Consider the following 24,750-nt stretch of genomic DNA (forward strand, 5'->3'; position numbering starts at 1 on the left):
CGGGTTGTGGTCGGCGCACGCGCAGATCAGACTGCCCGATGGCGGAGGCTGAGATGAAAGAGCGGGTGTTGCGAGCGATGAAATGCTGCTTGGCTGATTTTCCCACCGAAGCCAGGGGTGAGCGGGTTGTGTTTGTGTGATGAGAGGGCACGTTAGAGACAGCGAAAGCTAATCCTCCCTGGTTCAGTGCATAAAATGGAAGTAAGAGTATACGATCCATTTATAGACTAGAATACCGGAAGAAAAGAGAGTGGTAATAATATAGTACCATGCTGAATATATTGCAGTGTATAAGACCGCATTCTTTTACACGGGGAGGTTTTAGGATTAGGGGCTTCGTTGCAGAAGCCGTCTCTCGCCGATTGGGATTGTGTTAAGGCCGTCCAAAGATCGCTGGATGGCCTTCCTTCTCTGCCATGGAAACCTGGATACCTGATCGCTACCCCGCCCCCCCAATAAATAAAAAAGCCTGCATGGTTTTGCTGGCATCGCAAAGTTGGTAGTGCCCCAAAGTGAATCATAACCAGTGTGTTTGCTACTTTCCAAAATTGGGAGTGCTGTTGCACAAAATGCTGTACAGGTAGTCCTTGACTTACAACAGTTCATTTAGTGACCATTCAAAGTTACAAAGGCACTGAAAAAAATGACTTATGACCACTTTTCACACAATTGAAGCAGCATCCCCATGGTCACGTGATCAAAATTTGGATATTTGGCAACTGGTTCATACAGTATCCCGGGGGTCATGTGATTATCTTTTGTAACCTTCTGACAAGCAAAATCAATGGGAAAGCCAGATTCACTTAACAACCATGTTACTTAACCACAGTGGCAAGGAAGGTCATAAAATGGGGCAAAACAAATGTCTACTTAGGAACAGAAATGTTGGGCTCAATTGTTGTAAGTCAAGGACTATCTGTACATTCTGTAATGAAGCAGTGATAATGAGGTGACATGTGGAGGCAGTTGATAGAAATACAGGTAGGCAGGAGGGGCATAACATTACCAAAAGCCTAGGCCTGTTTAGCTCTCACACTCCACAATCCCAGCCTGCATAGCAAAAATATCTGGAGTATAAGAATTCTACTCCCACTCTGTTACTGAATATTCTGGGAAGAATGACAAAATTACCACTGCTCCCAAGAAAATTTTTAGGCAGAGTTGTCAATCCCTAAAATGATTGCAGTATTCATAATTTTTTTTGTTATGTGTAAATAGAGTTGTGTTGGTCAGAATCAGTGCCATACCTTGAGAGCCTTCCACCTCCCCTGGAATTCTACAGAGAATGGATCTGCCCAAACAAACCATGTGTAATCCGAAATGCTTTCAAACACTGGCCAGCTCTGAAGAAGTGGACCTTGGGTTACTTGAGGTAGGAGGCTACAAATAATAAAGGTGGGTTGTGTGTGTGTGTGTATAAATACGTCAAGTCACTTATATGATGTCTTGATGATGTTCCCAGCACATCTGAGAGTGTTCTTCCACTTTTGCTTAAAATTTTGTGATTATTCTTTCTCAGTTTCTTGCACAATGATATATCTCTTGTGCTATTTTTGGTGCAGGCAGATAATGGGCTCCAAGCCGGTGAGTGTGGCAGTAACCCCCAATGGTTATGCTGATGCAGTTTATCAGGACTGGTTTGTTATGCCAGAGGAGCGACATATGCCTTTCAGTGCTTTTTTGGACATTTTGGAGAAAAAAGTATCTTCTCCAGGAGTGTTCTATGTGCAGAAACAGTGTTCAAACCTGACTGAGGAATTTCCTGAACTTATAGGTGATGTGGAGCCTGAGATACCTTGGATGAGCGAAGCACTGGGTAAATATTAAAATCCTAATATTCCAGAATTGGTACTATATTGGACAGTTGCTTTCTGGCTTTGGCATGCTCCAAGATTACATTGTTCATGGTGATGTTGCAATCAGAATTGATGGTTTTATTACTGTGTATGGAGTTCCCAGATAAATAAGTTATATGCCTTTTGTTGTTCAAAGCCATTTTACCTTTTAAAATGTACATTGCAACAGACATAAAAAGGGGCATGACTTTGATCTTGCAGCCACTATGTTGACATTTTTGGCTTTGTGCAATATCCCTTTTTATAGATAGATTTGCAGCAATAGTTGGAGTTGCTTCCCATGAAGTTATCAATAGCCTGTCCAGTTGTTGGTCTTAAGATAGCGAATAACTGCTTTTTAGTGGATTTTTGCAGAAAACAAGGGCAGAAATTTTGAAGATCTAAGAATACTATGTTAAATGGTGTAGTACAATATAGTGTTTTCTTTATGGAGCCTTGGTGGAGCAGTGGGCTAATGCCTCCTTAAGTAACACCAGCTGCCTGCAATTAGTGCAGGTTCGCATCCCACCAGGCTCAAGGTTGACTCAGCCTTCCATCCTTCCGAGGTAGGTAAAATGAGGACCTAGATTGTTGGGGGCAATTAAGCTGACTTTGTAATAATGCCGCTTGGGGTGTGTGTGAAAGCCCTAACAAGCAGGCATATACATAGAATGAAGGCTACTGCTAAGCTTGTAAGCCGCCCTGAGTCTTCGGAGAAGGGCGGGATATAAATGGAATTAAAATAAATAAAATAAATAAAAATTTTACCTGTATTATCAGCAGTTCTTTGACATCCCTGACTATGTCCAGCAATTCCATGAATACATTTACCCAGTTTAGAGGTAAAACCATTGGCTTCAGACCAATTCCCATATTTAGTTTATATGATGGTAGAGCGCTGCTAGTATGTGACTTAATGTAATATTTGGTTCTTCGTTATTCTCTAGAAAAATTTAGTTTATTAATCAAATTTAACTTTCTCCCTTCTCCCAAACCAAACCCTATTATAGAAGCTTATAGACAGAAGACATAGATTCAGTTATCCCAAGTTGTTGGATTGTTTTTTTATTATAACACTAAAACTGTACAGTTAAATCTATTTAAATAATTATATCTGGGTGTTGCCAAACTTACAGAATACTAGAAGAAATTTCCTGATGATAAAAGCTCTTGAGCAGACATGTCAAACACAAGGCCCGGGGGCCAGATACGGCCCGCGAAGTGGTTTCATGTAGCCCATGAAGCCATCCTGGAAACAGTGAGGGAACAGCCCCCACTGCCTTGGCCCTGGCCCAGAGACCCTCCTTCTGCCAGAGACCCTCAGATCTGTCCCACTCCTACCCAGGCCCCCATAGGCACCCTTGATGCAAACGATGTAGAGCTGGCCATGCCCACCCAGTAGGTCATACGCACTCTGGCCACGCCCACCCAGTAGGCCACACCCACCCTCGCCACACCCACCCGGCCCCCTGAGAGCAACCGCAATGCTGATGCGGCCCTCAATGAAATTGAGTTTGACACCCCTGCTCTTGAGCATCGGAACCTTCTGCCTACATTAGTGATGGACCTTCTTGCTGGGTGGCTACTGCAGAAGGTTGCATTAGATGTTTTATTATGTTCCTGGAGTCTGATTCTCTGAGTTTTAATTTTAAGGAGCATTATATAATATAACTATTGAGGAAGGGAAAGTAAAAATCGGAAGAGAATGAATGTAAGAAAGCCAGTTTGGTCTAGTGGTTAAAGCACCAGGCCAGAAACCATGAGACGATAAGTTGTGATCCAGCCTTAGTCATGAATGTTGGCTGACTTTGGGCCACTTCTACGACATCAGGCTTGGGTGATCCAAAAATAGCAGACCCTGCACTTTCAAGAAAATGCTAGGAAGGGAAAAAAAACCAGAATGAAAATAAGCATCTGTTGTTAGCTGCTTTCATTGGGCATATAAAATAATTCATCCTTGTGCATAATGATAATATATATTTCTGAGACATTAAAGGCTGCTTCTTCCAGATTTATTTAGAAAAGATGTTAGGAAAGGGTGCTAGTTGACTGAGTGAAAATAAAATTCTTTAGCAGAAGTTCTGCAAGATAAGGTAACAGAAACCCAGACCTTTTTCTGATTTGACTTTTTTTTAATAGGAAAAAAGCCTGATGCTGTGAATTTCTGGCTGGGAGAATCTTCTGCAGTGACCTCATGTATGTATGAGATCAGTGTGTTCTCTGCTGCAATTTATAATTGGAAGGCAAATTTGGGCACCAAAATGCCTTTAAAAAAACAAAGGAAAAATTCTGCTTTTGGGGAACTTAATATTTGAAATATCATCCTTACTCCTAACTGTTACTGTAACTGAACCTAGATCCCTACTACCATGTTGCAGTTACTTCATCTGTACAGAATTTTGAAGGCAAGAAAGTGGGCGGGAGAGGCATTCAGAAGACACAGAAGGATTATAAATAACAGGCAATGATGCCTGCACTCAGTTCAGGGAATCAGGCAGGGCAATTGCATAATGAAAGGCTTACCTAGAAACCTGCTGAGTCCCGTTCTCCCCACCCCCCAAGTCCTGATCGCTGAATGTCATTGTAGTCTGTATTTAAAATGATTGGAGGATAGCAAAATTAAAAAAAACAACACACAAGCCGATTCATGGATAGTGCAAATATATGTAATTATGCTAATCCTTATAAATTCATACTTGAGCTTTATTTTTGTACTCTCTTTATTATGGAGGTAACAAATGACCATTCCCTCTTCCTTTTCCCAGTCTTTCATTTTTCTCCCTCCAATCTTAGTACACAAAGACCATTATGAAAACTTGTACTGCGTGATTTCTGGAGAGAAACATTTTTTGTTGCATCCGCCAAGTGACCGTCCCTTCATCCCATATGGTAGGTATTTTGAGAAATGGATAGGAATGGTGTCAGCTACGTGATGTTGATATATTGTGAGTCATTCAGAAAAATGCCTAGGCCTTAGTATTTTGCTGTTGTTCTGTACCAGCCTGCTACCGGCCTTGCAGAAAAGGCAACCCCTTTATAAACAGCAAGAGGCTGGAATACGTCTGCCAAATTTATTACAAAAACAAACAAAACACATACCAAGATACAGGAGCTTTGAAACACTATCGGAGCGGTTGCTTTCAGCAAACCAGCCCTCCCCAAACATTCCCTTTATAAAGAGTTCAGGGCGTGGCCTCTCTTTGCCTCCTTCCGAGAAGTCCCACAGCCTTCCTCTGCTTGCTCCTACTTGACTGCCTCCTGCGTCGGGCGTCCTTGAACAGGGCCAGCTGTGGGTCATCTTCATCCACACTGTCAGGCTCACACAGCTGGGTCTCCATGGTGACCAAGTGGGAGGGGCCTGCCTGAGGGCTATCATCAGCAAGATCTTCAACACCCCCCTCCTCCTCTGAGTTGTCGTCCCACCCAACTGCCGAACCCACAGGCTGACCCTGAATCACAACAGCTGTGCAGCAGGGACTGTGGCTTTTTTTAAAAAATAAGCAAAGCATGGATAATTACCATACAGCACGGGTGGTAGATACAGCTGAGGTGTATGAGAAGCTTGGAAAAGGGATAAGAAGATGAGATCCTTTCTCTTGGCCCATCCCTCTTCTTTTGCTTTGGCTACTTGTTCATTCAGGAGATGTTAAACGTAGTGAGACAGGGAAGACATTATGAGTATTCCTCGACTTACAACCATTTGTTTAATGACCATTTAAAGTTACAACAGTCCTGAAAAAAGTGATTTATGACTATTTTTCACACAACCATTGTAACATCCACTGAGGTCACAGCAGGAATCCTGGCAAGTTGTGTGATGCCCATAAGTTTGGTGTTCCTGCTCTGCATCTTGACTTCATAGGCCTAGTAGCATAGCATAAGATGCTCTTATCAGCTTCTCCCATTATAGATAGTCCTCAACAGTTCATTTAGTGACCATTCAAAGTTATAACAACATTGGAAAAAAAGTGTCTTATGGCTGTTTTTCACATGACCGTTGCGACATCCCCATGGTCACATGATCAAAATTCAGATGCTTGGCAACTGACTTATATTTATGATGGTTGCAGTCTCCTGAGATCATTTGCAACCTTCTTATACGCAAAGTCAACGAAGAAGCCAGATTTACTTAACAACTGTGTTACTGACTTCACGGCAGTGGTTCCCTTAACAAATGTGGCAAGAAAGGTTGTAAAAAGGGGCAGAACTCACTTAACAACTGTCCTGCTTAGAAATAAAAATTTTGGGCTCAATTGTAGCCATAAGTCGAGGACTACCTGTACTTGAGCATAATGCACTGCAATAACCTTTCCCAACCTGTTACTCTATAGATTATTGGAACAATAATTTTGTGGGCTGGGCATTCTTAGAGTTACAGTATATTCCTCAAACATCTGGAACACATCAGGCTGGAGAAGGCTGTGTTGTAGACTTCAAACTTTTGGCATAATTTCTGGAAGAAAAAATCAGTAACCAAACTGGGGATTACGTGGGATTTGTGGTTTCTTTCCTGTTTTTAAAATATTTATAAAAGCATCTACCTGAAAATGGAGACATTTTAGACTGATGCTATTGGTAAGGGGGAGTGGGGCGGGTCTACTCCTTGCTAAATTCCCTTCTGAAATTGCTGCTAACTTTGAAGGGGAAAAAGTATGGTTAAAATGCTGATGCGTATTGGGGAGCTAGAATTTGGATTGATTAACCAAAGAGTTATATTTATGCTGTGCTATGGCCTCACTCCAAATTCTTTCCCCCAGTGTGGCTTAAAAAGAAAGGGAGGAAGAGAATTTCAGTTATGAATTCCCATAGAATGCCTGATTTGCCCTCAATATTAAAACAGGTGTTTGTATGTGGATGTATGAATGAATTTTTTATATTTACATAAATAAATTCATAAATATACCTCCCCCTCTCTCTAGCTATATATAAATTCAAGTTCAGGTTTCTGTAAAAAATAAATTCCAGTAAAACAATCTGTTTTAAGGGTAACAATCTATATTCAGTGGTAAAATGCCCCTTGATGCTCCTTTAAGTTTGCCACCTTGGCCTGAGGTGCCTTGGTACATACATAGTGTGGGAACTGCAGAGTTAATCCTAACCTAAAAGGGACGCGGTGGCTCAGTGGATTAGGACGCTGAACTTGTCGATCAGAAGGTTGGAAGTTTGGCGGGTCGAACCCCAAGTGCCGCATAACAGAGTGAGCGCCTGTTACTCGTCCCAGCTTCTGCCAACTTAGCAGTTCGAAAGCACGTAAAAATGCAAGTAGAAAAATAGGGACCACTACGGTGGGAAGGTAACAGCGTTCCGTGCGCCTTTGGCGTCTAGTCATGCCGGGTCACATGACCACGGAGACGTCCTCGGACAAGCACTGGCTCTTCGGCTTTGAAACGGAGATGAGCACCGGCCCCTAGAGTTGGAAACGACTAGCACGCATGTGCGGGGGAACCTTTACCTTTTTACCTTTAGTTTGCTTGTATCTGTATATCATGTTCCAGAGTTGTATCCACCAGCAGCTTACCACATCTCAGAAGATGGGTCATTTGATATTGTGGAAGATAAAACGGCAGAGAAGGTATGCATAACTTTCAGTCCACTTTATTTTAAAAATATTTTTCATGTTCCATTATAGATTAAAAATATGATTTGATATTTGAGTAATAATTCTGCTTAATATGCTATGATTCTCAGATCTATTATTTATTTATTATACACATGAGCAATAATGATATGTATAATGATGCTATATATATGACACGTCCTAAAACTAGATATAAAACCCAATTAAACAAATGGGTCAAAATACTTGTGTATTTATGCAGAAATATTGAAAATTCAAAAGGGTTCACTTTTGTGCATCAGTATATGTCAGGGAACAAACACAACTGGCAATTAAATATTAACGTTCAGTCCTGCTTCCACAATACTAAGACACCTTCCAAAGATTGGCAAGATACAGAGGGACATACAGTACATTCAGAAAGTATTAGGACCCCCTTCACTTTTGTCAAATTTGTTTGTTCTTTTTAATAAATTTACAGACATTTCTAAAATTCTGTTTTCACTTTGTCATTATGGGGTACTGAATGTACATTAATGAGAAAAAAAATGAATTTCAACAACACTAGAATCAGGCTGCAGCATAACAAAATTGACAAAAGTGAAGGGGTCTGAATATTTTATGAATGCACTGTATTATGTTTCATAGAATAAATGTCAATAGCTTGCTATTAATTTAAGCAAAGTACTAAGTGTACATTTTAATTAAATAATTATTTTAAAAAGTCCTTTGACATTTGGTTGTATTGCTTAATAATTGTAAAGGATTCTATTTTCAGTCCTTTTCAAATATTTCTCATAAAAAGAAAAAATGATTCAATTCTGGAAGAAATAATTATCTTATTAATAGCTATTAATATAATATTAACCTTTCATCCAGGTACCCTGGATCCCTTTAGATCCTTTAAATCCAGATCTGAAACAATACCCAGAATATGCTCAAGCAAAGCATTTAAGATGTACTGTGAAGTCTGGTGAAATGTTGTATCTTCCTTCTCTTTGGTTCCATCATGTTCAGCAATCACATGGCTGCATAGCAGGTAAGAAAAATGCCAAAAGTATCTTTTAATTTATAATAGCTACAAGCTCACCAGATTTCTCCATCAATATGTATATGATCTTCTTCTGACTTCAGTTAGATTGTTTTCAATGTCATTCCAAAATATCAAATCAAATCTTGATTGTCGTCATAAGCCAGTACAAGGAGGGTGGGATGCAGTCAGTTTAAAAGCATAGAAAATACACCAGAATTTAACAAAAGAAAAAATGAAAACCTACAAGATATATGAATTAAATATATATAGTTCTACGCGGGAAAAAACCCGAATGACCAAAGATCCACATACGAACACCCGCGAATAAATATATATATATCTTGTAGGTTTTCATTTTTTCTTTTGTTAAATTCTGGTGTATTTTCTATGCTTTTAAACTGACTGCATCCCACCCTCCTTGTACTGGCTTATGACGACAATCAAGATTTGATTTGATATTTTGGAATGACATTGAAAACAATCTAACTGAAGTCAGAAGAAGATCATATACATATTGATGGAGAAATCTGGTGAGCTTGTAGCTGGAGAGATGCTGTGATCATTCCAAAATAAACCACTTGTAGGAGCAGACCTGGATTCACTCATTCAGATTCTACTCATGGAATAGTTCTGCAGGCAGACATAATAGAGTAGAGTAGAGTAGAGTATTGAAAGGTACTGGGTACATGTTTAGAGGGAGTCTTCGGTTACCTTGAGGAGATTGCAAAAGAAAATTGATAAAAATTACCTTTATCTTCTTCAAGTAGTTGGAATTCCCGCTTGAAATATTATTAATTTTATAGAAGGCAACTCAGAATCCAAGCCAGTCTTTGAACAGATCAAATTCTACCACAATATTTTGACAGTTTACCAATTTCTCTGCTGCAATTCAAAGTAAGAATTGCATACATGCTATAAATAGTCCTTGATTAATGACCATTCCTTCAGTGTCTGTTCGAAGTTACTGTAGTGCTGAATAAGTGGAATTTACGACTGCTCATCCCTGCACTCCTGCGATCATATGAGCATAAACTGGGCCCTTGACAACCTGGTTGCAACCTGTTGCAGGCACATGCTTGCCATTTGTGACATTCCCTGCCAGCTTCTGACAAGCAAACTCAATGGGAGAAGCTGCTAGGGAAGGTTGCAAGTCATTCCTGTAGTTCACTCCCACTTCTGCTGCTTTTTCTCCTGAGGAGCCCACCTATGAAGTATGCAGTACCAGGAATCTCATATACCAGTGGCTCCCAAACCTTTTAGGCATCAGGGACCAGTTCCGTGGAGAGAGGTTTTTCCACGGACCGGAGGGAACATGTCTTTGTGTGCTGCCTGCATTCCCCAGATGGGGCTTCACTTGTTACATGGCCCAGTTTCTGGCATGCCACGACCTGCTGCCGGTCCATGGACTGTGGGTTGGGGACCCCTGTAATACACCCTAGTGTATACCTGACTGCAGCATCCCCTTTCCATGCACTCTGTAGGATGCTCACATGGCTGAATTCACCTGTCAGTTACTTGCGCACTTTCTGCACCCTGCAGCAGCCATCCGCCGCTCAGTCACTCTCATACCATGCTACAGCAGTCGTTTTACCTGCCTGCCAGCCTGCTTGACAGCTTGCCCACGATTTGGTATTCCTGCCAGCTTTCCCATGAATTTTGCTTGTGGGAAGCTGGCAGGAAATTGCAAGGGGGGGTGTCCTCCTTTAACAACAGCAATGAGACTGCTGAAATTGTGGCAGCAAAGTACATAATATTGCACTTTACAACTGCATTGCTGAGCAGTATAACCTGGTTAATTTAAGGACCACCTGTACCTATGTTCATTTAAAGTAAAGATCGTCTTCACAATGAATTCTGTATGATGTCTCTCTATTTCACCCACCCCCCTTTTTTTAAATGTAAATTCTGTTTTCATGAAAAATATATAGAACTGGATTATTTTTGAAAATATTGTACTGGAATGCTTTTATAGCCATGTAGTAACTAATGTTACTAATAAAGTTGTTTATTGAAGCAGAACTGTTGAAATCACTTGGCTGAATTTATTTATAATGGGCAGAACAATTGGATGAGTCCCCTCCAAGGTTCCAGTGACAGAATCTCTCAAAACCCGTGTTGGTTTGCGACTTGGTAATAATACTAAAGGTAGAATCTGCAGATTATCTATAGGTGTAGTTTTTAATTTGCGTTGAGCCACAAAGTTCATTATAATGCTTAAATTATGGGATAAAAATACTATTAATAGTATTAAAAGACTTTTTCTTTCTTCCTCAGTGAATTATTGGTATGATATGGAATATGATCTAAAATACTCCTATTATCAGCTTCTGGATTCTCTCTCAAAAGCTGCACAACCAGTCTTGGGATCTTCTTGGAACAGCTAATCTTTTACATCTAATATGGAACTGCGCTTAGAATTTTTGTATATATTTATTCATATAATTTAAATAAATAATTTCATAATTGATCTCATAAGGACAAAAGGCACTTTTTATATCATGTGAATGCATTATAGCAGGGCTTTTCAACTTTTTCACCCATTCTACCGCTTTTAGGATATGGCAACATTCGAGCACCACCAGTCGCCTAGCAAGGTGTCAAAAACATGATGACCAAAAAAAAAAAGGAAAAAAGTGATGAAGTAAGGTAGTCCTCAACTTACAACAGTTCGCTTAGTGACTGTTCGAAGTTACAATGGCACTGAAAAAAGTGTCCCCCAAGCCACAGCCGAGCAAGACACCTGCCTGCCCACCCAGTGGCGCTCTTCCTCCTGTCCAAGGTTTTCACTGTTGTGAGCATTTCTGTTGAGGATTGGCAGCAGGGGTGGGGTGGGGGGGTGTTTGGTTTTTATTCCCGCCCTCTGCTGGGTGTTGGCAGCAGGTTTTGGTCACTTCACATGACCTTGGGACACTGACAGTCATAAATATGAATAAGTTGCCAAGTATCTGAATGTAAATCACAAGACCCTGGAGATGCTGCAACATTCCAGCTGATCGACGCTTCTGGGCTCAGCAGAAGCGCCAGGATCAGCACCGAGCTCCAGCTGGAGCGTGGTGCTGATCCTGGCGCTTCCACTGAGCCCTGACAGCCCTGTAGCTCCAGCCGTCTCTCGCTCAGGCTTGTGTGGTGCTGCCACTGGTTCAGCTCATTCCCCTTCCCCACTACCACTTTTCTAGGATGGTCGCGTACCACCTGCCAGGTACCAATGTACCACAGGTGGTAACCGTAACTCCTTTCCAATGAGATTTCAGGATAAAGTATAAAGTAAAGGATAAAGTATTCAGGATAAAGTATATTTCAGGGTAAAGTAGACACCATCTACTAGTGTAAATGGGTTTCTGCAGATAAACTGTTTTAAGTGTTCAGTATCATTCAATATCTCTATATGTCTGCTGGATGAAAAAATATGGAGTAGTGATTAGTGCATAGTATCTGCTAGCTTTCTATTTCTTTACCCATTAGGCCTTCAAGCAATATGGTCATCTCTGAGTTCGGACCTGGTTCAAGCATTACGCTATGTCACGCTGTTTGCACTACAATCATTGCAACATTTCTAAATAAAAGCCAAAGATGCTTGGTTTAGGTTAGCACAGAATGGGAATAATTTAGCATAGTATGTAAGCAATCTTGGTCCTTTGAATGGCCTTTTAAAATTTTAAATAAACGTATACTCTACTATGGGTAATTCTTGATTTATGACTGGTTGCTTAAGAACTGCTCAAGGTTATGACAAACCATTCAAAAGGGATTTATGATCCTATTTCGAAGTTCTGACATTGCTATCTCCCCAGTCGCATGGCCACATTTTTGGCACCCAGCAACTGGTCTCCCTTTATATCTGTTTGCAGCACCCTGCGATCACATGACCATGATTTACAATGGTTTGCATTGATTTCTGATTTCCCACAAAAACTGCCCCAAACAACAATTGATATGCTTAATAACTGTGGCATTCGCTTAACAATAAAGGTAAAATCAGGTCTGCTCACATGGTGACCCACTTTACAACCATCATGACTTATCACTAATTGCCAGGCTCAGATAATATGGTAAATTGAGGCCTGCCTGTACTGTGCGTGTTTGATCAGAAATGAGTCCCATTGAACTGATTGTTTTAAATGTAGCCAAGGATGGAGTTGAGCACAACCTTGATTTTCAGGTGTGATGTCAGGAAAGAGTCAGAGTGTGGACATGTTTTTTTTTTTACTGAAAAGTTTTACAATACATTTTTGAATACAAAAAACCCCCTCCAGGTAGTTTCCTTTGTCTTGCAATCCAGGAAGTGATACAAAATATTTTATCTATATCCACCATAATATCTTCTGCTGAGCGCCCCAAAACCTCTTCAAGAGCTTCTGAAACTACTTTTTTCAAATTTTCCTTAGGGTCTTCCTTCATCCCTCTAATTCTCACAACAAATTCCATCTCTCTATGCTGAACCAATAATAAATCATCAATCTTTTCCATCACCGTTTCAGCATCCGTCATTTTAGCATCTAATCTCACACCATTTTGGCTAAGTTCTTCCACTCTCTCATCCAAACGTTCAATACAAACAGCCATGCCTTGAAGTGCAAGTAAGATGTCTGCCCTCATTTCTGTGTTCTTCTCCTCCATAAGTTCAGCTAATTGTTGAGATTGCTTTTTCAAAGCCTCTTGTAAAACATCCTGCGGATCTTTTATTGTCAAGGCTGGTGCGGGTGCAGGTGCCGGGGGTGGGGGTGGGGGCATTAAAGCCTGTAATGAAGATTGCTGAACTGGCGAAGCCCCCGCGCTTCTAGGAACTTTAGATGATTTGGCAGCCATTTTCACCCACTTAATTCTATTGCGCACTTTCACTTTTAAAAGTCTCCACAAAATCTACTGAGTTAAAGTTCATATACTTGCTCTGACAACATTCTCCTGTACAGCTCTGCCTGCATCCAAGTAATCCAAAGTTCACTCTCGCTGGCAGGGATGGTTGCTGCGTCCTGCTCTGCTCCAAAGCCCTGGAGCAGAGGTGTCCCGAAGTCCGGAGCGAACTCAGGCTTCGGGGGGGGGGGGCTCAATCCTTCAACCACCAGAGTTTCAACTCTGGCGGTCTGGGAGAGCTCTACCCCAGCCTGGGTGCTCACCCCCTCCTCTTCTCCCGAGGAGCGGGCTTCTGAGCCGCCAAACAGCTGATCGTCGCTGTTTTTGGCGGCTCTACTAAAACAACGGGGCTGACAGCCGAAATGGCTGCTGGCAACGGAGCCTTGCCACCCGGAAGCTCAGAGCGTGGACATGTTAATGCTGAAGGAATAAGATACTCTGTCCTATATATTTATGCTATTTTGAATTCTGTATACTTGTTTTCATCTGATGGTTGCAGCAGTGAGGATGTAGTAATAATTTTTGAATTTGAATATTGACTATAATCCTTGGTGTATAATATATATGTTATACTGTAATAATCAATAGAGCTACTTTATGAGCTGTTCTGCATACTAAATGTCATATACCTATGTTCTCAGGTTAACTATTATGGAAATCTTTCTGTATTTATCAAAAGAAGAAGAGAAATGCTCAGGGTTTTGCAGCAAATAAACCAATACTTCACAGTTATCACAATATAATTGTTATTTTAAAGGAATCTGTCAAGTGTGTAATATTGCTTCTTTTCCTGTTTGCAAAGAGGACTCAATTAGCCAGCTTGTGATTATAGGAGGAATAAAACAAGTTTACTATCACATTGGATTCATTTTGGGAACAGGTGTATTCTTGCATAGCGGCTGCTATCATAAAAAGACATGCTATTAGAATGGGAAGAAAAAAGATTTAAGAAATCTAGGGTGAAAATTTTAGCAGTTTGAATGTATAAGAGCATAATGACTGAAATCCAATCAAAAATTATTTGAATTCAAATGGGATAAAACCAGATGTTATTTTGGTCAGCTAAGTGGTTGCAGCTTATAAATGATAAGAAATTTGAAATATAGAGACTATTTTAAAATAAAGCATTTAAATATAGTTTTGACAGTTTTTTGAGTGGTATACAGATTTGGATGCTTGCACATAATGACAGCAATAGGAGGGAGGCAAGCACAAAATTTCTTTTTCTCATAGTTGGCAGCAGCCAAAAAAGCTAATACAATCCTTGGTTGTATAAACAGAACCATAGAATCAAAATCACATGATTTTGTTCCTAAGGCTTTATAAAGCCTTAGTAAGGTCACAAGACTGGAATACTGCATCCAGTTTTGGTCATTACATTACAAAAAGATATTGAGACTTTGAAAAAAAAATGCAAAGAAGAGCAACGAAGATGATTAAAGGCTGGGAAACATATGAAGAAAGGTTGCAAGATTTGGATTTGGCTAGTCTAGAGAAAAGAAGGGACTAGTGGGGACATGATAGCAGTATTCCAGTACTTCAGAGGTTGCTTATTTTCCAAAGCACCTGAAGGAAACACAAGAAACAATGGATGGAAATTTATCAAGGAGAGAAGCAACCTGGAATTTAGGAGAAACTTCCTAACAATGAGGACAATTAACCATGGGAACAGCTTGCCATCAGAATTTGTGGGTGCTTCATCACTGGAGATTTTCAAGAACAAACTGGACAGTCATTTGTCTGAAATGGTATAAGGTCTCCTGTTCGAGTAGGGGGTTGGATCCCTTCCAGCTCTATTCTGATTGACCTCTTACATCCTATTGCTTGAGACAACCCTTTACAGAACTTTGCTTTCAAACAAAGTCAACAGCCTCTTTGAATGGAAAGTACAAATGATTACCAACTACGCACAATTTATGCATTTGTAATAACAGGTGGAAAATTTGACTCATTACTTAATACATTACAATCTTTTATCAGGAACCCTGAGCTAGATTTATTGCACCCTTTATTGCACTCTAGAAGAAAAGATAAGTTGTTTGATGAAGGTAAGCATAATGAAAGAATTTGCATTGTTTGCAATGGCTGCAAAGGAAAATGCCAAAGCACATTTTGACAAATAGTGCTGTTAATATTAGGAGGGGGCAGGGTACTGAACTAATGTGATTGCTGTAATTTTCTATGTCTTTTATTAAAATTTATGGTTGCAAATAAATATTTAAATAAATGTGCAATAAGTAAATAATCTTTTGGTTCCTAATGAACATGATTTACAATAGACATTGTTGGAAGATTTACCCTGACAAAACTCGCATATTCTCATCCCCATTAGAAAAACATGCAGACACACTTTTTTCTGTAAAAGCCTTTTGCTGAACATCTGTGACACCTCATAAAATGTTGCAAACACCCGCCCCCCCTTGCCTGAGGCAAGTCAGCAATTGGAAAAATCAGATAGCAAAGCCACCAAGAACTCCTTGCCCTGCCCCTGATGGGATTAACTACCAAAATAGAAACTGGACAAAAGAAATATCACTTAAGACAAGAAAGGGAACATTGGACAACCATTAAAACACAAAAGAAGGAACCAGCAAACTCACAGCCCTAGGGCAGAAAAAGCATATAAAAATCACAGCTCAGGACTGGGAGACCATCTTGCAAGGCAGGAACGCTTGTGTCACTTCTCTATCACTTTTTTGCCTTCCTGAAATAAAGACCTGCTTTGCGGATTGCTGCTGTCCTCAAATTTCTTCATCGTTGGCTTTCCCCAGCTGGAAACGAACCGGGAAATTCTTCTGACAACATCATGGCAATACTTTAATATGGCAGTTGTTTTAATAGGATATTCTCATAGTTTTTGAGTAGCTTTTTGTCCACAAAATCTCTAATCCATAGAACTAACGTCAAAGTCCAAAGTTCTCCTCACTTACTTTTGCTATTTGATTGCTAAGTCTGCTGTGCAAGGGGGCAAAACTCTAGCAAGGCGACTCTTGCAACCACTTGGTAGTTCGCAGGGCTGATTTGACTTCCGCTTGACTTCCGCTTTGACCTCCCATAATTTGTCAGAACTGTGTGGCTATTATTATTTCATGGTGTAGTGTACAGTATTGATTTCCCACCCCTCCCCTTGCGCTGCGATTGACTGCATCTGCTGATGGGACGTGTGCTGCACGAAATGTGTCACTGTAGTTTGAAAAAGGCACAACGAGACTGAGCAAGAGAGGACAAGTCCCTGCACTTATCCTTGGCAAGGTTTCCAAAACCGGTTTGCTGCTGTCTCATTCCTAGTCTTGAAAGTCTGCGATTGGCTCAAAGTGGGGACCCAGCTGGCACCGTGCCTAAAGCCGGACTAGAATTGTTTCTGTCTTGACGTCTTAACAACTTACCTGCACCAATTATCTCGCTTTCGGATGTTTAAGAACTACATTGCCCAGAAGCCCTCACCGCGTGGTTTTTATTCTCCGCTCTGTATCCTTTGGACTGTAAACAGAGCCAAAAGCCCAGGGAACAACAACAACAACAACAACAAAAGCAGGCGCCGGCGCTGCGCGGAAGCAAAGGGAAGCTGCCTGCCTTGAGCAAACCTGCTCGGATGGCTGCGCGCATTCTGATCTTGCCTTCCCCCGCCTGCCTGTATGACGATCCCGTTCAGGTGAAGATCGAGGGCCTCTCCCCGCTGCAGGAGGTCACAGTCGCGGCCTCTTTGGTGGATGAAGGCGGTAACCTTTTCCAATCGCGCGCTTACTATCGGGCTGGAGGAAACGGAGAACTGGACCTCAGCTGCTCGCCCTCCTCGGGTGGGAGCTACTCTGGGGTCGAGCCCATGGGCTTACTGTGGACGCTGGAATCCCAGACTCCCTATAAGAGGTTGAGGAAGAGAAACGTCCTCACCCCTTTCGGTGTCACCTACGAGGTGTACGACGGGCGCGGGGTCGCCGGCTCGCTCCTTTGCAGCTGCCGCAGCGACAGGCGCTTCATGGCCGAGGGCGTGAAAAGAGTGCCCGTCCGAGAAGGCCGGCTCAGAGCCACGCTTTTCTGCCCGCCGGGTGAGTTGCACGAGTGGATGGGCTCAAAACTCCAGAATGGCGAGGCTGAGATCTCTGAAACACGCTTAGGAGGCTGTGGGAAAGCGGGAACTCACTGGAATCTATTTCATCCTTAATTGAAAATAGCGGAGCTACACCCCCCCCTTCCATTCCTTGAGCTGCTTCCCTTCTAGGTTCCCAATCCAGCCGAGTTTTCGAGTCATATGAATTTTTAGAGCAAACGAGAAATTGCTATAGATTTCAGCTCTACTTGTGATGTCTTAAGAATGGCAGGTGTGCTATCCATTTTAATCTCCATTTTATGTCTTCCTTCTTCTCTTCCAAGTCTAGGTGCTCTTCGCTGTGGACACAAAATGTATGAAGTTAATGATTAAAATGTCACAGTTCTAGGCCATAAAATTCTAAGGAAACTAACTTGTCAAACAGCAACATTAAATCAAAATAATTAAAATACTGAATTAGTCTAGTTCTGAATACAGAAGCATCCCAGTTCAGTAAAACTAGGAATGCTGTTTCACAGCTGGGTGCACTCACAGGTGAGACACCCCCTGGTATCCATTTATTGTAGACTAGGCAGTGAAGCAAGGCTTCACTAGTAGTCTTAAAACAGCCCTTGTCCGGCTGTTTGTCTGTTTGTTCTACAAGTATGCTGGAAATCTCTAAATCTCTTGATAGTTTGATTTGGGTTTCTGGAAGCTCCACCAGCCTTTGGCAAGCTCTAGCTTGGGAAAGGATACCTTACGCTGTAGGTTTTGTAAGGGGCTGGTCTCTGAATTTTCTTTCCAAAAGTATCAGCTGGTGTGGTTTTATAATCCTGTAAAACCTTCTTGTTTTTCATGTTTTCTTTTAGGCCCTGGACCTTTCCCAGCTATTATTGATTTGTATGGATCTGGAGGGGGACTTGTTGAGTACAGAGCAAGTCTTTTGGCAAGCAGAGGTTTTGTTACACTGGCACTTGCTTTTTTAGCTTTTGAAGATCTGCCAGATTTTCCAGAATTCATTGACTTAGATTATTTTGGTGAAGCAATAAAGTTCTTGCAGAAAGAACAAAAGGTACCAAGCAAACTAAGATCATGGGAGTTGGGCGGTGGGTTGTCTATTGAGCAAGAAATAAGTTGGTGCTTTCATAGTTAAACATATAACGCAGTTAATCTGAAGTCTTGTTGGAACGTAGAAGAACAGTTTATACTGAGGTTCATAAATGCTAATTTATCTTAAGCTGATGCTGAAGCAGTCTTGGTTTGGTTGAACCTTGTGTTGCAAAAAGTTCTGTTTGGGTTCCCTCCCTCCACTTACTGGTCCCCAGATTTGTTGTATATTTTGAATGCTATGGTTGCAGACCATCTGGAGGAAAGGAAGTTAGGAGATAAATTTTAATGAATGGAGGAGTGAATGGATATGGATCTTATGACAATCCCTTTCCTGTGGTTTCAGGTTAAATCCATGAAAATTGGAGTCCTGGGACTATCGAAAGGTGCAGATCTCGCCCTTGCTTTAGCTGCATTTTGGCCAGACATCGAAGCTGCTGTCAGCATTTCTGGCATGGGGTTAAATACTTTTATCCCCTTGAAAGTGAAAGAACATATCATTCCACCCCTTCCTTTTGATTGGAAGAAGATGAAACCTACTGAAAATCCAAATGTACTAAATGTATATGACATAATAGATGACCTCAAGGACGTATCTACCTGGCCATGCCGCATCCCTGTTGAAAAGTCCTTAAGCAAGTACCTCTTCATATGTGGACAGGATGACAGAAACTGGAAAAGTCAAATGTTCTGCCAAGAAGCTGTTACTCGCCTTCAACAGCACAGACGCCACGTGGAGTTCTATTGCTATCCTGGAGCTGGTCACCTCCTGGAGCCCCCTTATATGCCCTTGTGCCATAGTTCATTCCAGAAGCAAGGTGGGTTGCTTCTACTCTGGGGCGGAAAGTGGAAAGAACACGCAGAGGCACAGGAAGATGCCTGGCACAGAATATTGGCCTTTTTCAGACAACACTTGCTGGAGTCAACTTTGAAAAGTAATTTATAGGGTACAGTTTTGTGCTTGCATGTAAGAAATGCAGCATTGCATGTCCTACTTTAGATGTCAGTTGGTAACCAAGTTAGACTCGAAGTGATGGCCTTTGGAAAGTATTTTTTGCCATTTTCAGGTACACTAATGGGGCACAGCAGTTTTTACTACTTTGGTAAAAACTCTTCCAGCTGGAAGCCCTTAAGCAGCTTACACATATATAGTGAGGGGAAAAAAAATATTTGATCTCCTGCTGATTTTGTTTGTTTTCCCCCACTGACCAAGAAATGATCAGTCTGTAATTTTAATGGTAGGTTTATTTTAACAGTGAGAGACAGAATAACAACAAAAGAATCCAGAAAAATGCATTTCAAAAAAGTTATAAATTGATTTGCATTTGAATGAGTGAAATAAGTATTTGATCCCCTATCAATCAGCAAGATTTCTGGCTCCCACGTGTCTTTTATACAGGTAAAAAGCTGAAATTAGGAGCACTTGCTTAAAGGGAGTGCTCCTAATCTCAGCTTGTTACCTGTATAAAAGACACCTGTCAAATCCCTCCTGAGATGTGTGCAAACCTGGTGGCCAACTACAAGAAACCTCTGACCTCTCTGATTGCCAACAAGGGATTTGCCACCAAGTACTAAATCATGTTTTCCAAAGGGGTCAAATAATATCAGTATTTCATACTGATAGACTGAAAAAACCTGAATAATCTGGACTTCCAAATTGTTTCTGTGTAAACCACAAGGATGCATTAGGTGTGTTGTCATGCTTTTGGTGGCTGCAGTGAGCCCACACACAAACTCTATAGGCATATATACAACCCACCTGAATACAGTTGTCATACCCCATAACCAATTTCCGCTCCCCCCTTGATGCTACATAAAATTTGTCTCCCAGCTATACATTCTGCTATTTTTTTTGTTCTTTTGCACTTTTAAGCTGTAGTTCTCTACGTGAGAATAGGTAGTCCGAGAGCTACAAGTTGCCTTGTCTTTCCAGACCTGCTGATTTAGACTGAGACTTGACTTGAGAAGGGCCAGCTGTTCAGTTAACAACACTTCGTAACACTTGATACCTTTATCAAGACATTTACGATTTTTCAAGGGTTTCCCTTCCTTCCTTTAACTCCAACCCAGCTGCAGTAGATTTGTATGAAAATACATGAAATGGCTGAGTTGTTCCATGTCTGGCCTTAAGAGGGCAGTTTTCTGAAAATGAAACAAAATGGGAGCAAATGTGGCATGGGGGAGAGGAGCTGGCAAAAGTTAACAGATGAACTTCAGAAATGGAGTCGATCTGGACAAGGGTGCAGAGAAGAAAATTCCAGAAGAATTTCCCTCATGCATCCCTAGGGGAAATGGCCTGGCATGTTGCTGAAATTTCCTTTTTCCCAGCTGGTTACGTGATGCAGAACAGAGCATATGCAGCCAGCCATGTGCTTCCCTGTGCTCATATGCATACAAAGCCACAGATGTGTGTACCTTTCCTGTTTAGTCCTGCATACAACATGGATTAATCACTAGAGAGACAATGTATGCAGGTAGCTATATGCAATACATTGGTTTAAAATTTAATTGCTCAGCGATGAAGATATTCCTAAAAAGTATGGCATTTATCACAATGTTGCATGCAGCCTGTATTTTCCAATATTTCTTGCTTCTGTTGTTTATGATTTTCTTGATGCCATAAGAATGCTCAAACAAAAAAATGCCTTCAATATTAAGCTGCAATAGAAGAATTTAAATGTTAGTTAAAGTGGAGATATTTAGAAGCATTAAATTGGTAGATATTTAAATGAATGTTAAGGCTGCCATACTTAGTTAATTAAACATGCAACATTTTTGCAAACAGTTTTTTCATACAAGCTAGTTTTAAGTAGATTTATTTAAACTATGACTCTGTCTATGGGATCTTTTGTTAATTTCTCTCTGGTTGGCATACACTCTCCTCCAAATCTCTTATCATTTATTTATTAAATTTGTTAGCTGTCCATCTCCACTCCAAAAGGAGATGGGTGGCAAATAAATTTAATAAATGAATAAATCTTGCCGCAAGGCAATTCTTCTCGTGTTACATTATGATTCTCCCTTTCTACCTTTCTGATTTATTTCAATTGAAACCAGAATCAGGCATGCTACAGAATATGGTGAACATAAATGGAGATCTTTGGGGCAACAGCATGAATTTAACAATATAATTTGGATGTTCTTGGTTTTTTTAATAAGTGTCAATATTTAAAATCATCACTTTCCATTTCCAATTTACTTTATGCAGTGATTAAGCGCCCCTCTACTAAAGTAGCTGAAGATTTTGTAGATTTTACCAGTGGAACATCATATAAGATGATTGAATTCATTTACAGTAAAGATGAATTCAACAAATTGATAAATCTGTGTTATAACTATATAATTATAACATCCAGATTAACAAAGAATTGATTTTGCAAGCCTTGATGGCAGCAATAAATAAAAGTCAGAGTGAGGTTTCATTTGTTAAACTCAAGATGGCAGTGTTTCCCAAGGTACTGTTTTACAATAATAATAATAAAAACTTACAAATCTGGAAATCCATCAGTCTTAGACATGAAAAAAGGCTGAGAATCCAGATTTTCTTTTTATGTCCAATCTGTTTGGACTCTCAGTGCTATTAATCATTTGCCAAATGTATACCTGTGTGTTGTCTGCCCAAAATTTCAAGGGAAAGGGAAATATTAAATTGGGCAAAAAATGTGGAAAATGGACCAGATATTTCTCCCTCAATGGTAATTTATTGATGCTTTTTCTCCACTTTATTTGCATTTTTTAAAAAATGTATTTACTTAATAGCCCTGCTGCCATAACATGCCAGTCCCAGTCATGAACCTAATACCATATGTACATTCTTCTCGTGGAAGGTTTTGTTAACATATAACTAGCAATTAGATTAAAGACCACCAGTTTGGGGCTTCCGGTTTGCCACGCAGCCACTATGGACGGCTGGGAGACTTGCTCTCTCTCTCCCCTGTTCAGTTTTGCATCGCTGGGGGCCCCTGAAAAGGGCCGAAAGTTGCCCTGAAGAGGCGACCAGCAAGGAGGGGTGCTTGCTGGATTGCGGGAGAGCCGCAACTCTCCCGTTAGACCTGGCGATCCCTCCAAACCGGCGGATGAAAGGACCGGCCATTATGGCTCGTCCCTAGGCTGTGAACAGCCGAAGTCACATTTTCCACTAGGCAACTCTTAAAGCAGCGCGGAAGAGACTGGGTGAGATATACCTTTTTTACACCCTAATTATTTTCTGTACCTCCTTAAGCTGCTAAGCATTCTCCCCCCTGCAGTGAGGGAAGGGGGACTTTAGCCCTCCCTCCAGAAAGAGTGGCGACTAAATACCCAGGGGCATTTTAAACGTTGAAAAAGTAACTGAATCCCAACTGGAACTTTATTTCTCAAAGCATGTGAACTGAAAGATTTTTTTATTTTTCATTATCTACTTCTGTTGGAAATCTGGGTTTTTTCTTATATATAAAAAAGAAAAACTGAAAAGATTGAAATAACTTTGGGACTCAAAGGGAAACTTTAAAAGGGGCCTGGCTGACTGCCCAGGGAAATAGATAAGATACATAACCTTGAGAGCTCTGAAACAGCAGCTGGGAAAGGCTCTGTGTTCCCTACCTGGGGAAAAAAACCTTTTTCTCTCTTTTGGATTTTCTAAGTGTAAAGCCTTTAGTCTAAAATACCAATATGGAAGAAGACCAGGAACAAAATTTCCTTATATATGAAGAGCAACAAACTCACTCTATGCTGAAAATACTAATTCAAACTCTTACCACAACCAATGAAATACTAAGAGGCTATGGGAAGGAACAAGAAGACAGCCCAGTTATGAAAGCCCAAACTTTTGACTACAACTAAAGAACCATCTATACAAAATACAATAGAAAAAATGAAACATTCAAATACTATGACAGAAGAATCTATTATTCAACAAATATTGACATTTGAAAATCCAGAAAAGACATTGACAACTTGGAAAAAGGAAAAGGTTTCTTATACAACTCAGAAGGAATTAGAGATCTAGGAAAAGAACAGTTGGAGGAGAAGATAAACAATTCAGAACAACCATGTCGATATGGAAGAATAAAGAGACGACCCACTAGATCTACAAGTCCTCTCAAAAAAATGGTGACCGGATGGTTTTGCCAATATCTATTAATATGATATTACAAGGAGATTGGTTCGATGACCCAAAAACAAGGACATGGAAGATGATTTGGCAAAGGAAAAAAGCCAGAATAAGACTCAAGAAGAATAGAGTTTCGACTATCTTATTGAAATCTAAAACAGAATGTACTTAAATAGATAAGATGTGCATGTTGAACACAAGACATTGTTATGAACTGAGATAAAGAAAAAAAATTGGTCATTAAAATTTAGCAGTATAAATACTAATAGCTAATTTGAATATTGATTTGTACATAAAGTTCATGTAAAGGTGAATAATGTAGATAAGCTAAAAACTTATTGTTGAAAGTAATAAATAGGTCTATATGAAACATTAAAAATGAAAATTATTAGTTTAAACAAGAGATGGCAGATACAAAGAGGAAGAGAGAGGAAGTATTAAATACTGAAATAAAAAGAAATTTTGATTACTACTTAAGCCCCCCCCGAAAACTAGAAAAAAAGGAAGGATATCATATTGTATCCTTAATTTGTTGACATAGAGGGTGAGAAGTTAAGTAGGTGGGAAGTGTATTTTGAATATTAGATTTTGTGAGGAATGGTGATAGATGAATTGGGAGTATATTAAAAAATTTGGGAATGATAAATATCAAACATTAAATTTAAATGTTAGTGGAAATTAAAACTGAAAAATCTATTAGGTCATTGATTGTCTAAAAGATTGTATGTTAAAACAATTAGAATATATGTAAACTAAAAACTACGGATATATGTAAGAAAGATATTTTCTATGTGATTGATAAGATAAAACTTGTCTTTTAATTTACAAATAGTATATATATGAAGGGGAAAAGAGAGGAAATGTTTATGGTAGCAATCTGAAATCTGTACTAATGATATCTGTATGTAATTGGATTACTACTACTCAGCCACCACGTTGCTTTTCAAATATGTGAATGTAATATTAGAAAATCAATAAAATTTGTAAAAAAAAAAAAGACCACCAGTATGGGGCAGCTTGGAGACCCACCTACGTCAGACTGCTGGGGTGCCGCAAAATTGTCCAGCGGCCTTGGTCCGAGCTCTGGAGGCTTGGAAAAGGCCTCTGCCTCCTGGAGGTGCAAAATCTCTGCAGCCTTAGATCCAAGCAGCAGAGGCCTAAGCAGCAGCGGCAGCAGTGCGATCTGTGGGGGAGCGTGGGGTGGAAATGGTGGCAGCAGGCAATCCGCGCAGCAGGTGGGGAAAAGGT

The 24,750-nt window shown here is 40.4% G+C and overlaps 2 protein-coding genes across 2 annotated transcripts; both read left to right on the top strand.

Annotated features, from left to right (window-relative positions):
* JMJD7 (jumonji domain containing 7) lies at nucleotides 1–11,258 on the top strand. The gene is made up of 8 exons (XM_081314859.1): nucleotides 1–117; nucleotides 1,219–1,372; nucleotides 1,563–1,816; nucleotides 3,975–4,031; nucleotides 4,629–4,724; nucleotides 7,331–7,407; nucleotides 8,272–8,431; nucleotides 10,700–11,258. Exons 1-8 carry the CDS (start codon nucleotides 39–41, stop codon nucleotides 10,807–10,809), a joined length of 987 nt encoding a protein of 328 aa, XP_081170985.1. The 5' UTR covers nucleotides 1–38; the 3' UTR covers nucleotides 10,810–11,258.
* Nucleotides 11,259–16,770: 5,512 nt separating this feature from the next.
* Nucleotides 16,771–24,489, top strand: LOC308659254 (peroxisomal succinyl-coenzyme A thioesterase-like). The gene is made up of 3 exons (XM_081312743.1): nucleotides 16,771–17,322; nucleotides 18,173–18,375; nucleotides 18,757–24,489. The coding sequence occupies exons 1-3, from the start codon at nucleotides 16,869–16,871 to the stop codon at nucleotides 19,354–19,356; spliced, it is 1,257 nt and encodes a 418-aa protein (XP_081168869.1). The 5' UTR covers nucleotides 16,771–16,868; the 3' UTR covers nucleotides 19,357–24,489.
* Nucleotides 24,490–24,750: the final 261 nt, after the last annotated feature.

This window comes from Vipera berus, assembly GCF_964194415.1.
Source record: "Vipera berus genome assembly, chromosome: 1".
NCBI classification, from domain to species: Eukaryota; Metazoa; Chordata; class Lepidosauria; order Squamata; family Viperidae; genus Vipera; species Vipera berus.